Below are 17,974 nucleotides of genomic sequence, written 5' to 3'. Positions count from 1 at the left end.
GCACCAGTTAGGACTGTTTCGGTTTTGCCACGGTTTATTATTTTGTATTTGTATAGTGTTTACGTTTTCGTCTTTATTAAAGATGCTTAACAATAACCACGCTGCATTTTGGTCCTCCTCTCCTTCCCGGGAAGAAGACCGTTACACTAGGAACACAAGCATTTAGCCGCACCCGCAATAACATCTGCTAAATATGTGTAAGTGACCGATAACATTTGATTTGATTTTAGCAGAAAGGCCAAAATCAATGTTTCATCAAATCATTTTTTACATGTTTTTTTTATACTAAAGGGGTCCTAAAATTCCAAATCAAATAGCTAAATTATCCTTGGTATGACAATCTTAAAACAATTCCATATGTTAGTTTAGACTGTTATGGATAAATTATCTGTACTGTATCCTAACTGTTTCAAAAACTTCCATAGTTTACTTGGATTGTTCCTGTTCGCAACTATGTTGTCAGTGGAATAATGGTTCTTGGCCCTCTCTGTCATCCTATGTATGCTACCTATTGGACAGGGTTGTGTATCGCAGGCTGCGTAGTCGGCCGTCTCTCCCACACAGTTCCTGCCTCCATGCCGGGGGGCGGGGTTAGAACACTCCCGCTGACGAATCATCAGCCCACTGCCACACGACACACTGCATGGTAACCAGGAAGACCACGGTCCCCAGACCCCGACAACTATAATCACACAGACAGTGTATCAGTCAATCCAACATCAACAATAGCAGTCATCTGGTTTGTTTGTTTGTGTTCTCACTTGGACAGGGTGTAGCGTCACAGGGATGTGTCTCTGTAGTGTTGCCACGGCAGCCGCTGCCCCTGCGCTGAGCGAGGGGGAAGTTGCAGAGTCGAACACGCACAACGAGACCTGAACCACACGACACAGAACATGCAGACCACGGAGACCACAGGCCCCAGCCGTTCCCATGGACTACACACACACACACACACACAAACACACAAACACACACACACATTTTTATAAAAGGGAAATGATTGCTCAAACCCAACACCCAAACCTGAGCGTTCCATTCTGCCACCTCTGGTCTCTTGGCCCTCCCACCCATATGAGGGTCAGCCCCCCCCCCCCCCCCCCCCCAGACCAGTCAAAGATCCTCTCTGTCCTGACACCTCAACGGTGGAATGAGCTTCAGCCTAACGTCAGCAGAGTCCCAACCCCACCTTCCTAACATGTCTGAAACCGTACATCTTCAAAGAGTATCATAAATAAATACAACGACGTAGCTAACCATAATGTGTATTACAGGAGCTAGCTGTACTACAGGAGTTATTGGTGAACTCACCTCGGCTTTCACAACTTCCCAGGGTGCACCTGCGGGTTTGGAGGGAGGAGTCAGAACAGGACGTGGAGACATCATCACAAGATCGCCCTCTCCGCTGGAAGCCACGCCCACAGGTGACCGAACATTCCGTCCACTCCGACCATGGGGACCATCCATCTTCACTTCCCAACCCTATACACACACACAAACACACACACACATGCACACAAACACACACACACACAAACAAATACATATACATACGCACACATATGTATACAAACTCTACGACTCTATGACTCTAACACCATCATTAAGTTTGCCGATGACAACAGTGGTAGGCCTGATCACCGACAACGATGAGACAGCCTATAGGGAGGAGGTCAGAGATATGGCAGTGTGGTGCAAGGACAACAACCTCTCCCTCGATGTGATCAAGACAAATGAGATGATTGTGGACTACAGGCAAAGGAGGACCGAGCACGCCCCCATTCTCATCGACGGGGCTGTAGTGGAGCAGGTTGAGAGCTTCAAGTTCCTTGGTGTCCACATCACCAACAAACTAACATGGTCCAAGCACACCAAGACAGTCGTGAAGAGGGCACGACAAAACCTGATTCCCCTCAGGAGACTGAAAAGATTTGGAATGGGTCCTGAGATCTTCAAAAGGTTCTACTGCTACACCATCGAGAGAATCCTGACTGGTTGCATCACTGCCTGGTATGGCAATTGCTCGGCCTCCGACCGCAAGCACTACAGAGGGGAGTGCGTACGGCCCAGTACATCACTGGGACCAAGCTTCCTGCCATCCAGGACCTCTATACCAGGCGGAGTCAGAAGAAGGCCCTAAAAATTGTCAAAGACTCCAGCCACCCTAGTCATAGACTGTTCTCTCTGCTACCGCACGGCAAGCGGTACCGGAGTGCCAAGGCTAGGTCCAAGAGGCTTCTAAACAGCTTCTACCCCCAAGCCATAAGACTCCTGCACATCTAATCAAATGGCTATCCAGACTATTTGCATTGCCCCCCCCCCCCCCCCCTCTTACGCCGCTGCTACTCTCTGTTATTATCTATGCATAGTCACTTTAACTTCTTAGTGACTGGGGGGCAGTATTGAGTAGCTTGGATGAATAAGGTGCCCAGACTAACCGCCTGCTACTCAGTCCCAGATGCTAATATATGCATATTATTAGTAGTATTGGATAGAAAACACTCTGAAGTTTCTAAAACTGTTTGAATGATGTCTGTGTGTATAACAGAACTCATATGGCAGGCAAAAACCTGAGAAAAAAATCCAACCAGGAAGTGGGAAATCTGAGGCTTGTAGGTTTTCAACTCAGCCCCTATTGAAGACACGGTGGGATATTGGTCATGTTGCACTTCCTAAGGCTTCCACTAGATATCAACAGTCTTTAGAACGTTGTTTCAGGCTTCTACTGTGAAGGGGGGCTGAATGAGAGGGGAATGAGTCAGGTGTCTGGCAGAGTGCCACGGGCTCGTGATGCGCGGTCATGAGAGAGTTAGCTCTTGTTTCATTGCTTTTCTAGAGACAAAGGAATTCTCCGGTTGGAACATCATTGAAGATTTATGTTAAAAACTTCCTAAAGATTGATTCTATACATCGTTTGACATGTTTCTACGGACTGTAACAATTTTTTTTGACATTTCGTCTGCTCCTAGTGAACGCGCTTCATGACTTTGGATTTGTTTACAAAATGCGCTAACAAAAGTAGCTATTTGGACATAAATTATGGACATTATCGAAGAAATCACAAATTTATTGTGGAACTGGGATTCCTGGGAGTGGATTCTGATGAAGATCATTAAAGGTAAGTGAATATTTATAATGCTATTTCTGACTATTGTTGACTACACAACATGGCGGATATTTTTCGGCTGGTTTGGGCTCTGAGCGCCGTACTCAGATTATTGCATGGTGTGCTTTTTCCGTAACGTTTTTTTAAAATCTGACACAGCGGTTGCATTAAGGAGAAGTTTATCTAAAGTTCCATGTATAATAGTTGTATCTATTATCAATGTTTAATATTAGTATTTCTGTGAATTGATGTGGCTCTCTACAAAATCACTGCATGTTTTGGAACGACTGAACATAACACGCCAATGTAATATGAGATTTTTGGATATAAATATGCACTTCATCGAACAAAACATACATGTATTGTGTAACATGAAGTCCCATGAGTGTCATCTGATGAAGATCATCAAAGGTTAGTGATTAATTTTACCTCTGTACTTTTTGTGACTCCAGTCTTTCTCCAGTCCGTGACTTGGTGGTGACCTAACATAACCGTTTGTGGTGCTTTCACTGTAAAGCCTTTTTAAATCAGACACTGTGGCTGGATTAATGAGAACGGTATCTTTAAAATGGTGTAAAATACTTGTATATTTGAGGAGTTTTAATTATGAGATTTTTGTTGTTTTGAATTTGGCACCCTGCACTTTCACTGGCTGTTGGCGGGGTGGGACGCTACTGTCCCAAATATCCCAGAGAGGTTTTAATAACTCTACCTACATGTACATATTACCTCAATTACCTCAACTAACCGGTGCCCCCGCACGTTGACTCTGTACCAGTACCCCCTGTATATAGTCTCGCTATTGTTATTTTACAGCAGCTCTTTAACTACTTGTTACTTTTATTTCTTATTCTTATTCGTATTTTTTAAACTGCATTGTTGGTTAAGGGCGTGTAAGTAAGCATTTCACTGTAAGGTCTACACCTGTTGTATTCAGGGCTTGTGACGAATACAATTTGATTTGACTAAATATGACTTCTGAAATAATCATTTGAAATACAGTAGACTAAGTGAATGTGTTTAGATATCTCACCCAGGCACACAGGGCAGCATTCCCCTTCAGTGAAGGAAGGACTGGAACATATTACTGGAGGACAGGTGACCTGCCGACACACTGCCTTCCCCTCCTACACACACACAACACACACACACACACACACACACACACACACACACACACACACACACACACACAGTAGTAAAGCAAAAGGGCCTAGAGATATCTTGACTCAAGAGTTGAGCGTGTGTGTGTGTGTGTGTGTGTGTGTGTGTGTGTGTGTGTGTGTGTGTGTGTGTGTTTACCTGGCAGGTACAGAATGTGCAGCTGTCTGAAACCCAGTCCTCCTTCCGCTGATACACACGTCCGTCCTGCACACACACTCTCTCCTCTTCATCATCTTCTCCTCCTCCCTCTCTGTCCAAACTGCTGCCCAGCTCAGAGAGAGCTTCACGCAATGCCTCATTCTCCTCTGTCTGAACACACACAGATGAAGACGGCAGGAGGCTTGTGGATCTGGTTATGGTTAGTACTGATGCTGTGTGTGTGTGTGTGTGTGTGTGTGTGTGTGTGTGTGTGTGTGTGTGTGTGTGTGTGTGTGTGTGTGTGTGTGTGTGTGTGTGTGTGTGTGTGTGTGTGTGTGCGTCACACTCCATGAGAACCCAAGATATATATTTTTACCCTCCAATGTTTGTAAACATTAAATGTAATCAAACACTGTACAGCCTCAAAACATGGTTAAAACAATAGTGTTGATATCCTGGATGGTCAGTCCTTGCATCCACAGCTCTGTCTATTAATCTGAGAGTGGTTACATTTCTCCAGGCCCATCCCTCAGCTTTTTACCAAAACAGAGGCGGGGAGACCGTTTTGTTATTGTTTCATCTGTGGACTTGCCCTTTAAACAGCTGCATATTATCAAGATATCAAAGTGTCACCAACACAAAGTTCAACAACAGGCCTGTCGCAAATTAAGCGTATTGCATTCATTATTCACATGTAAATAGCACTTTTCAGTAGTGCTCAAAGCCATTCCATGAGTGAGGCATTTATTTTTCAACTTTAATCAATGAGCCCATTCAGTTCTCCATGACAACTAAATCATAAACAACAGAGTAGGGCTGGCTATGCTCAGGTGGGTCATGCTCAGGTAAAACTATTAGGCTAATCAATACTTCCATATTTCCAAGTCCTGTTCTTGAAAATCAAGGGGTATAACATTTATTGGAATGAGTAGAATTCTGAAAGACTTTGGTTTTTAATGTAAAGATATCATTTAATCGTCTTATTATATGTAGTAGAAAGCGATGGGTTAGAAGAAGCCTACTTAACCAATCCATAAAGTAAAATTTAACATCCATATATGGCCAGCTATGTAAACATTAACATTCATTTATCCTGCAATAGATGTTGTTCAATTGGTTACATACATTGTTGTCTTCCTCTAACGCCTCTTAAGGGGAAAGTAATCTAAAAGTAACTGAATGTAATCAGATTACGTTACTGAGTTTGAGTAATCCAAAAGTTACATTACTGATTACTAGTTAGGACAGGTAACCAGTAACTGTAACGAATTCCATTTAGGAAGTAACCTAGCCAACCCTGTCTGTATGTGTCTGTGTGTCTTACAGCTCTCTGAAGGTCGTGCAGCAGACTAGTGGTAACGATGTGGAGGCCATGCAGCTCTGATAACAGATCATTCAGCTCCTCACAGGACCGACGACACATCACCTCAGGACGCTCCACCCCTACACACACACACACACACACACACACACGCAGAATCAGAGCTAACCCAAACCAGATCCACAAGCCTCCTGCTGTCTTTATCTGTGTGTTCAGACAGAGTTTTCTTAACATTGTTTTTGATAAAGGTGTTATGGCTAGTGAAGGTGTTATTGATAGTGAAGGTGTTATGGATAGTGAAGGTGTTATGGACAGTGGATAGCAAAGGTGTTATGGATAGTGAAGGTTTGATTGATAGTGGATAGTGAAGGTGTGATTGATAGTGGATAGTAAAGATGTTATGGATAGTGGATAGTAAAGATGTTATGGATAGTAAAGGTGTTATGGATAGTGAAGGTGTTATGGATAGTGGATAGTAAAGGTGTTATGGATAGTGGATAGTAAAGGTGTTATGTATAGTGGATAGTAAAGGTGTTATGGATAGTGAAGGTGTTATGGATAGTGGATAGTAAAGATGTTATGGATAGTAAGGGTGTTATGGATAGTAAAGGTGTTATGGATAGGGAAGGTGTTATGGATAGTGGATAGTAAAGGTGTTATGGATAGTGGATAGTAAAGGTGTTATGGATAGTGGATAGTAAAGGTGTTATGGATAGTGGATAGTAAAGGTGCTATGGATAGTGAAGGTGTTATGGATAGTGGATAGTAAAGGTGTTATGGATAGTGGATAGTAAAGGTGTTATGGGTAGTGGATAGTAAATGTGTTATGGGTAGTGGATAGTAAATGTGTTATGGATAGTGGATAGTAAATGTGTTATGGATAGTGGATAGTAAAGGTGTTATGGATAGTGGATAGTAAAGGTGTTATGGATAGTGGATAGTAAAGGTGTTATGGATAGTGGATAGTAAAGGTGTTATGGATAGTGGATAGTAAAGGTGTTATGGATAGTGGATAGTAAATGTGTTATGGATAGTGGATAGTGGAGAGTAAAGGTGTTATGGATAGTGGATAGTGGAGAGTAAAGGTGTTATGGATAGTGAAGGTGTTATGGATAGTGGAGAGTAAAGGTGTTATGGACAGTGGATAGTAAAGGTGTTATGGATAGTGAAGGTTTGATTGATAGTGGATAGTGAAAGTGTTATGGATAGTGGATAGTAAAGGTGTTATGGATAGTAAATGTGTTATGGATAGTGGATAGTAAATGTGTTATGGATAGTGGATAGTGGAGAGTAAAGGTGTTATGGATAGTGGATAGTGGAGAGTAAAGGTGTTATGGATAGTGGATAGTGAAAGTGTTATGGATAGTAAATGTATTATGGATAGTGGATAGTAAATGTGTTATGGATAGTGGATAGTGGAGAGTAAAGTTGTTATGGATAGTGGAGAGTAAAGGGTGTTATGGATAGTGGATAGTAAAGGGTGTTATGGATAGTGGATAGTGAAAGTGTTATGGATAGTGGATAGTAAATGTGTTATGGATAGTGGATAGTAAAGGGTGTTATGGATAGTGGATAGTGAAAGTGTTATGGATAGTAAATGTGTTATGGATAGTGGATAGTAAATGTGTTATGGATAGTGGATAGTGGAGAGTAAAGTTGTTATGGATAGTGGAGAGTAAAGGTGTTATGGATAGTGGATAGTAAATGTGTTATGGATAGTGGATAGTGAAAGTGTTATGGATAGTGGATAGTAAATGTGTTATGGATAGTGGATAGTGGAGAGTAAAGGTGTTATGGATAGTGGATAGTAAATGTGTTATGGATAGTGGATAGTAAATGTGTTATGGATAGTGGATAGTGAAGAGTAAAGGTGTTATGGATAGTAAATGTGTTATGGATAGTGGATAGTAAATGTGTTATGGATAGTGGATAGTGGAGAGTAAAGGTGTTATGGATAGTGGATAGTAAATGTGTTATGGATAGTGGATAGTGAAGAGTAAAGGTGTTATGGATAGTGGATAGTTAAAGTGTTATGGATAGTGGATAGTGAAGAGTAAAGGTGTTATGGATAGTGGATAGTAAAGGTGTTATGGATAGTGGATAGTGGATAGTAAATGTGTTATGGATAGTGGATAGTGAAGAGTAAAGGTGTTATGGATAGTGGATAGTAAAGGTGTTATGGATAGTGGATAGTGGATAAAGTGTTATGGATAGTGGATAGTAAATGTGTTATGGATAGTGGATAGTTAAAGTGTTATGGATAGTGGATAGTAAATGTGTTATGGATAGTGGATAGTGAAGAGTAAAGGTGTTATGGATAGTGGATAGTAAAGGTGTTATGGATAGTGGATAGTGGATAGTTAAAGTGTTATGGATAGTGGATAGTGGAGAGTAAAGGTGTTATGGATAGTGGATAGTAAAGGTGTTATGGATAGTGGAGAGTAAAGGTGTTATGGATAGTGGATAGTAAATGTGTTATGGATAGTGGATAGTAAATGTGTTATGGATAGTGGATAGTAAATGTGTTATGGATAGTGGATAGTGGAGAGCAAAGGTGTTATGGATAGTGGATAGTAAAGGTGTTATGGATAGTGGAGAGTAAAATTTGTTATGGATAGTGGAGAGTAAAGGTGTTATGGATAGTGGATAGTAAATGTGTTATGTATAGTAAAGGTGTTATGGATAGTGAAGGTGTTATGGATAGTGAAGGTGTTATGGATAGTAAAGGTGTTATGGATAGTGACGGTGTTATGGATAGTGGATAGTAAAGGTGTTATGTATAGTAAAGGTGTTATGGATAGTGGATAGTAAAGGTGTTATGTATAGTAAAGGTGTTATGGATAGTGGATAGTAAAGGTGTTATGGATAGTAAAGGTGTTATGGATAGTGGATAGTAAAGGTGTTATGGATAGTGAAGGTGTTATGGATAGTGAAGGTGTTATGGATAGTGAAGGTGTTATGGATAGTGAAGGTGTTATGGATAGTGAAAGTGTTATGGATAGTAAAGGTGTTATGGATAGTGAAAGTGTTATGGATAGGGAAGGTGTTATGGATAGTAAAGGTGTTATGGATAGTAAAGGTGTTATGGATAGTGGATAGTAAAGGTGTTATGGATAGTGGATAGTAAAGGTGTTATGGATAGTAAAGGTGTTATGGATAGTGGATAGTAAAGGTGTTGTGGAGAGTGAAGGTGTTGTGGAGAGTGAAGGTGTTGTGGAGAGTGAAGGTGTTGTGGAGAGTGAAGGTGTTGTGGAGAGTGAAGGTGTTGTGGAGAGTGAAGGTGTTGTGGAGAGTGAAGGTGTTGTGGAGAGTGAAGGTGTTATGGATAGTGGATAGTAAATGTGTTATGGATAGTGGATAGTAAATGTGTTATGGATAGTGGATAGTAAAGGTGTTATGGATAGTAAAGGTGTTATGGATAGTAAAGGTGTTATGGATGGTAAAGGTGTTGTGGATAGTAAAGGTGTGATGGATAGTGGATAGTGAAGGTGTTATGGATAGTAAAGGTGTTATGGATAGTGACGGTGTTATGGATAGTGGATAGTAAAGGTGTTATGGATAGTAAAGGTGTTATGGATAGTGACGGTGTTATGGATAGTGGATAGTGAAGGTGTTATGGATAGTAAAGGTGTTATGGATAGTGACGGTGTTATGGATAGTGGATAGTAAAGGTGTTATGGATAGTGGATAGTAAAGGTGTTATGGATATTAAAGGTGTTATGGATAGTGAAAGTGTTATGGATAGTAAAGGTGTTATGGATAGTAAAGGTGTTATGGATAGTAAAGGTGTTATGGATAGTGGATAGTAAAGGTGTTATGGATAGTAAAGGTGTTATGGATAGTGAAAGTGTTATGGATAGTGGATAGTAAAGGTGTTATGGATAGTAAAGGTGTTATGGATAGTGGATAGTAAAGGTGTTATGGATAGTGGATAGTAAAGGTGTTATGGATAGTGGATAGTAAAGGTGTTATGGATAGTAAAGGTGTTATGGATAGTGGATAGTAAAGGTGTTATGGATAGTGGATAGTAAAGGTGTTATGGATAGTGGATAGTAAAGGTGTTATGGATAGTGGATAGTAAAGGTGTTATGGATAGTAAAGGTGTTATGGATAGTGAAAGTGTTATGGATAGTGGATAGTAAAGGTGTTATGGATAGTGGATAGTAAAGGTGTTATGGATAGTGGATAGTAAAGGTGTTATGGATAGTGGATAGTAAAGGTGTTATGGATAGTAAAGGTGTTATGGATAGTGGATAGTAAAGGTGTTATGGATAGTAAAGGTGTTATGGATAGTAAAGGTGTTATGGATAGTAAAGGTGTTATGGATAGTGGATAGTAAAGGTGTTATGGATAGTGGATAGTAAAGGTGTTATGGATAGTAAAGGTGTTGTGGAGAGTGAAGGTGTTGTGGAGAATGAAGGTGTTGTGGAGAGTGAAGGTGTTGTGGAGAGTGAAGGTGCTGTGGAGAGTGAAGGTGTTATGGATAGTGAAGGTGTTATGGATAGTAAAGGTGTCCTCCCTCTTATCTATCAGCGTATCTGTGCTCCTCCCTCTTACCTATCAGCGTATCTGTGCTCCTCCCTCTTACCTATCAGCGTATCTGTGCTCCTTCCTTTTAAGGCCTTTGCAGACTGTACCTCGGATTCAGTCTTTTACGATTATCTCATGTCACACTGTGCAATGTTACCAAATTCAAATCTTAATATCAACCTTGCCAGATTGTCTGATCTGCTTCAGTTCTGAGCGTGTGCTAGCACCAGCAGCGCATGCCTCCCTCTGTTTATGCACGAGTGAAGTGAATGGAAATAGTTTTCTCAGACAAACTTTATATGTTCGAACTCAGAATCAAATCGGTTTCCCCAAAATAACATGGTAGAACCATCATTTAGACTGGAGATTTTGCGAATTTTTCAAAATCCTGTAAATTGGCCTGATTTCAGACTTGTCATGTAAACAAGATTATTGGTTCAATCGTTCTTCTTGTAAACATTTAAATCCAACTATTATATGAATCTGCTCTCGTCGAAAGGAGTGGACCAAAGTGCAGCGTGGAAAGTGTTCGTGATTTTTATTAGCAAAAAACACTCAAAGAAAATAACAAAGCGAAAGCTAACAGTTCTGTCAGGCACAGACACTAAACAGAAAACAACACCTCCACAAAACCCAAAAGGAAAATGACTTATGACAAACTTATATATGATCCCCAATCAGAGACAACGATAGACAGCTGATTGGGAACCACACTTGGTAAAAAGCAAAGAAATAGAAAACATAGACTTTCCCACCCGACTCACACCCTGACCTAACCAAACAGAGAATAATAAGGATCTCTAAGGTCAAGGCGTGACAGAATATGACTTTTCACAATACTCATATTATTGTGTGCGTGCACAGCGCCAGCCGTGTTTCTATTGGTCAATCACTGGGATGGGCTCGTAAAACCAGCCACACTACACAATAAATGCAAAAACATTCTGATGACAATTGTTTGTGACCAAAGAATTTTCCCACAATGTAGAAATGTTGTCTGGGACAGAAAAATCGTGGCATAAGACTGCTAACCTTATAGAGTCTGGCCTTTATCTATCAGCACATGGCGGTAACAAGCAGATATCTGATTGACTCCATTCAGGTGATTTAGAGGCATCAGCGTTGCCAACTTGGCAAAGTTCACAGAGCCCAGTGACTTAGGGATTAAAAAAGTCACAGCAGTGGTGCACAATTGAGAAGCACAGGGGGAGGGGGGGTGCAGTGGGAGAGGCTGGGAAAATGGGTTAGGGTTAATTGAGAAGCACAGGGGGAGGGGGGTGCAGTGGGAGAGGCTGGGAAAATGGGTTAGGGTTAATTGAGAAGCACAGGGGGAGGGGGGGTGCAGTGGGAGAGGCTGGGAAAATGGGTTAGGGTTAATTGAGAAGCACAGGGGGAGGGGGGTGCAGTGGGAGAGGCTGGGAAAATGGGTTAGGGTTAATTGAGAAGCACAGGGGGGGGGGGTGCAGTGGGAGAGGCTGGGAAAATGTGTTAGGGTTAATTGAGAAGCACAGGGGGAGGGGGGGTGCAGTGGGAGAGGCTGGGAAAATGTGTTAGGGTTAATTGAGAAGCACAGGGGGAGGGGGGGTGCAGTGGGAGAGGCTGGGAAAATGGGTTAGGGTTAATTGAGAAGCACAGGGGGAGGGGGGGTGCAGTGGGAGAGGCTGGGAAAATGGGTTAGGGTTAATTGAGAAGCACAGGGGGGTGCAGTGGGAGAGGCTGGGAAAATGGGTTAGGGTTAATTGAGAAGCACAGGGGGAGGGGGGGTGCAGTGGGAGAGGCTGGGAAAATGCTACATACGGGACAGGCACTACGGGACCGGAGCTATGGGACCAGAGCTACGGGACCAGAGCTACGGGACCAGAGCTACAGGACCAGCGCTACAGGACCGGAGCTACGGGACCGGCGCTATGGGACCGGCGCTATGGGACCGGAGCTACGGGACCAGAGCTACAGGACCAGCGCTACGGGACCGGAGCTACGGGACCGGCGCTACGGGACCGGCGCTACGGGACCGGCGCTACGGGACCGGCGCTACGGGACCGGCGCTATGGGACCGGCGCTATGGGACCGGCGCTACGGGACCGGCGCTACGGGACCGGAGCTATGGGACCGGCGCTACGGGACCGGCGCTACGGGACCAGCGCTATGGGACCGGAGCTATGGGACCGGCGCTATGGGACCGGCGCTATAGGACCAGCACTACGGGACCGGAGCTATGGGACCAGCGCTATGGGACCGGAGCTACGGGACCAGCGCTACGGGACAGGCGCTACGGGACCGGAGCTACGAGCTGTCATGTGCCTTTTACTGTGTGTGCGTAGGGCTACGGGACCGGAGCTACGGGACCGGAGCTACGGGACCAGCGCTACGGGACCAGCGCTACGGGACCAGCGCTATGGGACCGGCGCTACGGGACCGGAGCTATGGGACCAGCGCTACAGGACCGGAGCTACGGGACCGGAGCTATGGGACCGGCGCTATGGGACCGGCGCTATGGGACCGGCCATACGGGACCGGCCATACGGGACCGGCCATACGGGACCGGCGCTACGGGACCGGCGCTACGGGACCGGCGCTACGGGACCGGCGCTACGGGACCGGAGCTATGGGACCGGCGCTACGGGACCGGAGCTATGCCACAGCACACAGATTGCTGTATAGGCTGCGTAGCCTAGTGGTTAGAGCGTTGGACTAATAACTGAAAGGTTGCAAGATCGAATCACTGAGATCAAGGAACAAATCTGTTGTTCTGACCCTGAACAAGGTAGTTAACCCACTGTTCCTAGGCCGTCATAGAAAATACTTGAAACCCTTGTAAGTGAACAGCTAAAAGAGTTTTTATTTACTAACTCTATTTTATCAATGTAACAATCGGGCTTCAGGAAGAAGCCTAGCACAATTACAGCAGCCATGAAGGTTTTAAATGATATCAGCCCTTGACAAAAAACAGCACTGTGTCTCACTTTTTATTGATCTCTCTAAGGCTTTTGATACAGTTGATCATGCTATACTAAGGCAGAGATTGTCGAGTGTAGGTCTTTCGAAGCATGCAGTTGCATGGTTTGCTAACTATCTGTCTGATAGAACGCAGTGCACTCAATTTGATGGGCTTATGTCTGTTAAATTGTATGTCTTAAATGGTGTGCCCCAAGGCTCTGTACTTGGTCCTCTCTTATCCACTATTTATATAAATTATTTAGACAAAAATGTCCAAAATGCACAACTTCATTTTTATGCTGATGATACTGTTATTTACTGTTTGTGCCTCGTCTCTTACAAAAGCTTTCTAGAACTTGCAAACTGCTTTTTATACTGTTCAACATACCTTGTGTGAATTGAAGCTTATCCTCAATACTGACAAAACTAAACTAATGGTGTTTTCTAAAGCAAGAAATAGACCTCTGAACCTTTCACCTATTACTACCTGTCAGGGCAAGGAGATAGAGGTTGTAACCTCATATAAATATCTTGGAATTTTAATTGATGATGGCCTCTCTTTTAAATTGCATATTCAACAATTTACAAAAAAATTGAAGCTGAAATTGGGATTTTATTTTAGGAATAAGGCCTGCTTTTCTTTTGAAGCCAGAAGGATGGCTAGTATCAGCTACATTTATGCCTATACTAGACTATGGCGATATTTTATATATGAATGCTTCCGCTCAGTGTTTGAGATCAATTGACACTCTTTATCGTGGCACTTTGAGATTTATTTTAAACTGCAAAACCCTTACGCACCACTGCACTTTGTATACCAGGGTTGGCTGGCCTTCTCTAGTCACTCGTAGGCTCAGTCACTGGTATACTTTTATTTACAAAGCCATTTTGGGTTTACTACCTTTTTATTTGTGCATTTTTATTGTTCAGAAATGTGGTGGGTCGTCTCTTCGTTCGCTGGACTTTATCCTGCTAACTGTTACCAAATTCAGTTCGGACATTTGGAAAAGGGCTTTTATGCACTCTGCGCCATCGTCTTGGAACACCTTACAAAATACTTTTAAACTGGAAGAACTTGTCCTGATTGGTGTTTTTAAATCACTGATGAAGGATTTTGAGGCTGATTCCCTGACCTGTCAATGTTTTTAATTTGCTGTTTTATACTCTTGCGAATTCAATGGTTTTTACTAGATTACTTGTAGTTTTTCATGTTGTCTGTCTGTCATTTTTTTGTAATGACTTGATGCTGCCTATCTTGGCCAGGGCGCTCTTGAAAAAGAGATTTTAATCTCAATGAGCCCTTCCTGGTTAAATAATGGTTAAATAAATAAGAATAAGAATGTGTTCTTAACTGACTTGCCTAGTAAATAGGTAAAAATAAAATAGGGTGCAGAATTACATTACCTGCTGTCAGATCACAGAGAAACACCATCAGCCAGGCAATCAGTGGTGTCATCCCTACACACACACACACACACATACACACACACACACCAATTATACAGTGCATTTGGAAAGTATTCAGACAGATTTTTTTTGACATTTAGTTAAATTACAGCTTTATTCTAAATGGATTAAATAAATAAAAAATCCTCATCAAACTATACACACCCTACCCCATATAGACAAAGCGAAAACAGGTATTTAGACATTTCAGAAATTTGATTAAAAATGTAAAAATAAATACCTTATTTACATAAGTATTCAGACCCTTTGCTATGAGACTGGAAATTGAGCTCAGGCGCATCCTGTTTCCATTGATATTCATTGAAATGTTTCTACAACTTGATTGGCGTCCACCTATGGTAAATTCTACTGATTGGACATGATTTGGAAAGGCACACACCTGTCTATATAAGGCCCCACAGTAAATAGTGCTTAGCAAAAACCAAGCCATGAGGTCGAAGGAATTATCCGTAGAGTTCCGAGACAAGACCATGTTGAGGCACAGATCTGGGGAAGGGTACCAAAAAATGTATGCAGCACTGAAGGTCCCCAAGAACACAGTGGCCTCCATCATTCTTCGGTGGAAGACGTTTGGAACCACCGAACTGGTGGTCACTCTGATAGAGCTCCTAAGGAGTTCCTCTGTGGAGATGGGAGAACCTTCCAGAAGGATAACCATCTCTGCAGTACTCCACCAATCAGGCCTTTATGGTAGAGTGGCCAGACGAAGCCACTCCTCAGTAAAATGCACATGACAACCCACTGGGAGTTAACCCTAACACTAACCCTTTATGGTAGAGTGGCCAGAAGAAGCCACTCCTCAGTAAAAGGCACATGACAACCCGCTGGGTATTAACCCTAACCCTTTACAGGAGAGTGGCCAGACGAAGCCACTCCTCAGTAAAAGGCACATGAAGCCCGCTTGGAGTTTGCCAAAAGGAACCTAATGGACTCAGACCATGAGAATCAAGATTCTCAAGAACTGTTTGGCCTGAATGCCAAGCGTCACATCTGGAGGAAACCAGGCACCATCCCTACGGTGAAGCATGGTGGTGGCAGCATCATGCTGTGGGGATGTTTTCAGCGGCAGGGACTGGGAGACTAGTCAGCATGAAGGGAAAGACGAACAGAGCAAAGTACAGAGAGAACCTTGATGAAAACCTGCTCCAGAGCGCTCAGGATCACAGACTGAGGTGAAGGATCACCGTCTAACAGGACAATGACCCTAAGCACACAGCCAAGACAACGCAGGAGTGGCTTCTGAACAAGCTAGCTTCCGTCCTCCTCTGTGTACATTGATTCAATACAAAACCTAGGAGGCTCATGGTTCTCAACCCCTTCCATTGACTTACACAGTGGCTGCGGTCCAAACACTGAAAAGACACCCCCTTGTCCACTTACCCTTGCCTTATTCCCTTGGGGTATCCCCGTCGCCATCTTGGAGGGTGGTCCAAATAATTAGCCAAGCAAGGGAAGTTTGCACGTAAGGCCATCAGCCCTCGTTTTTAGTCGGCTGTGCGAGTGTATAATTATGTTCACTCCGGGGCCTGAAACTCCCCATAATTCAATTTGTGACGATTGAAGAAAAGTGCCAAAACGTAAAAATAATATCAAAGGAGAAGTCAACATACAAGTGTAAGTAAAAATGAATGCCATAAAGTTAGAAATTGTGCTACTAACGCATTTTCCTTCTTCAGAACTTCCAGCTTGGCAGGCTAACGTTAGTTAGCTAATTAATTTGCTAGCTATCATACAGTAGGCGTAAATTAATAATTATATATTTAATATATGTAGACTTGCAATCATAATTGACTGTAGCACATATAAAGCACCCACAAGTTACTGGTGGCTGAAAACACAATCATCGCGGGACGAACGAGTGACGAATTTCCGGCCAATGGTGGTCCATTTAAAATCATTCCTGCCTCCTTCGCCCCTCGCCCTGCAAGTGTATACTCGTCACACATCATGAAACGCCTTCAGAAGTGTCCACTTATTTGAGGGCTGAGTGGACAGGGTGTGTCTGTTAAGTGTTTGGACCGCAGGCAGTAATTATGACAACTTTCTGTTAAATATGACGTTACTTTAGGTAATATGGTGACAATGCTGTGTGTAGCGGCTATGAGATCGTTTGGCCTAGAAAGGTTTTTTCGCCTGGTCACATACAGCTGATGTGTTGTGCATTGAAGTCCATAAGCGAAGGGAAAAGGTGAGAGAAGGAGAGCGCATAGATGTGAGAAGGAATAAAACGTGGCTGCTATGAAAGTGAACTGTGTTTACGCGTGACCAGGGGTGTATTCATTCTGCCAATTCTGTTGAAAAACGTTTCTTATTAAACAGAAGCAAATGGAGCGAAACGGGGATAAACATACCTGAATTTGTCCAATAGAAACTCTTGCTTGCAACTGTTGGACAAATGAAAAAACCCTAGGTCAGCTAGATGCAGATCTCTCGACCTGTGTGTTCCTACGCTGTAAACCTTCATTCATAGACCCTCTCTTTCTAAAATGATCTGCCAAAATTGTTGCAACCCCTATTACTAGCCTGTTCAACCTCTCTTCTGTGTCGTCTGAGAGCCCCAAAGATTGGAAAGCTGCCACGGTTATCCCCCTCTTCAAAGGGGGAGAAACTCTAGACCCAAACTGCTACAGACCTACAGTGAAGAAGACTCGAGGCTGTAATCGCTGCCAAAGGTGCTTTAACAAAGTACTGAGTAAAGGGTCTAAATATTTATGTAAATGTGATATTGCATCTTTTTTTATTGTATACATTTGCAAAAATGTATAAAAACCTGTTTTTGCTTTGTCATTATGGGGTATTATGATGTCATTATGGGGTATTATGATGTCATTATGTGGTATTATGATGTCATTATGGGGTATTGTGATGTCATTATGGGGTATTGTGTGTAGATTGATGAGGGGAAAAACGATTTAATACATTTTCGAATAAGGCTGTAACGTACAAAATATGAAAAAGGTCAAGGGGTCGGAATACTTTCCGAATGCACTGTAGACTGATAAATAACATTTTTAATGGTCTCTGTTGCTTATAGAAACAGTGACACGAACAGCAGAGAAATGTTACAAACTAACAAACTAACATTGGACCTACCTGCATCAAATGGCCCAACTCCTCCTCAGTGTCCTGTTTTAATGTCCCAACTCCTCCTCAGTGTCCTGTTTTAATGTCCCAACTCCTCCTCAGTGTCCTGACGTCCCAACTCCTCCTCAGTGTCCTGTTTTAACGTCCCAACTTCTCCTCAGAATCCTTGTCAGATAGATCCACAGTAACATCCCACATCAGTTAAGCGTTACAATGCAAGAGAGAGAGAG

At 42.8% G+C, this 17,974-nt stretch overlaps 1 protein-coding gene across 1 annotated transcript in view; it reads right to left on the bottom strand.

The window, feature by feature from the left end:
• The window catches only part of LOC110518782 (thrombospondin-2), a 56,775-nt gene that overhangs the window by 38,788 nt on the left and 13 nt on the right, over positions 1–17,974 (bottom strand). Inside the window, exons 1-8 of the mRNA XM_036960187.1 lie at positions 17,754–17,974; positions 14,598–14,651; positions 5,730–5,848; positions 4,406–4,576; positions 4,137–4,230; positions 1,309–1,479; positions 762–935; positions 509–682 (exon numbers count right to left, since the gene is read on the bottom strand). The exon at positions 17,754–17,974 is cut by the window's right edge and continues 13 nt beyond it. Of these exons, the coding sequence (XP_036816082.1) occupies positions 509–682; positions 762–935; positions 1,309–1,479; positions 4,137–4,230; positions 4,406–4,576; positions 5,730–5,848; positions 14,598–14,649 (955 nt within the window). The 5' untranslated portion in view covers positions 14,650–14,651; positions 17,754–17,974. The remainder of the gene's footprint in view (positions 1–508; positions 683–761; positions 936–1,308; positions 1,480–4,136; positions 4,231–4,405; positions 4,577–5,729; positions 5,849–14,597; positions 14,652–17,753) is intronic.

The sequence above is a fragment of the Oncorhynchus mykiss genome, chromosome 23 (assembly GCF_013265735.2).
Source record: "Oncorhynchus mykiss isolate Arlee chromosome 23, USDA_OmykA_1.1, whole genome shotgun sequence".
Classification (NCBI taxonomy): Eukaryota; Metazoa; Chordata; class Actinopteri; order Salmoniformes; family Salmonidae; genus Oncorhynchus; species Oncorhynchus mykiss.
Note: the sequence above shows the minus strand (reverse complement) of the source record. Positions and strands in the feature narration are given on the sequence as shown.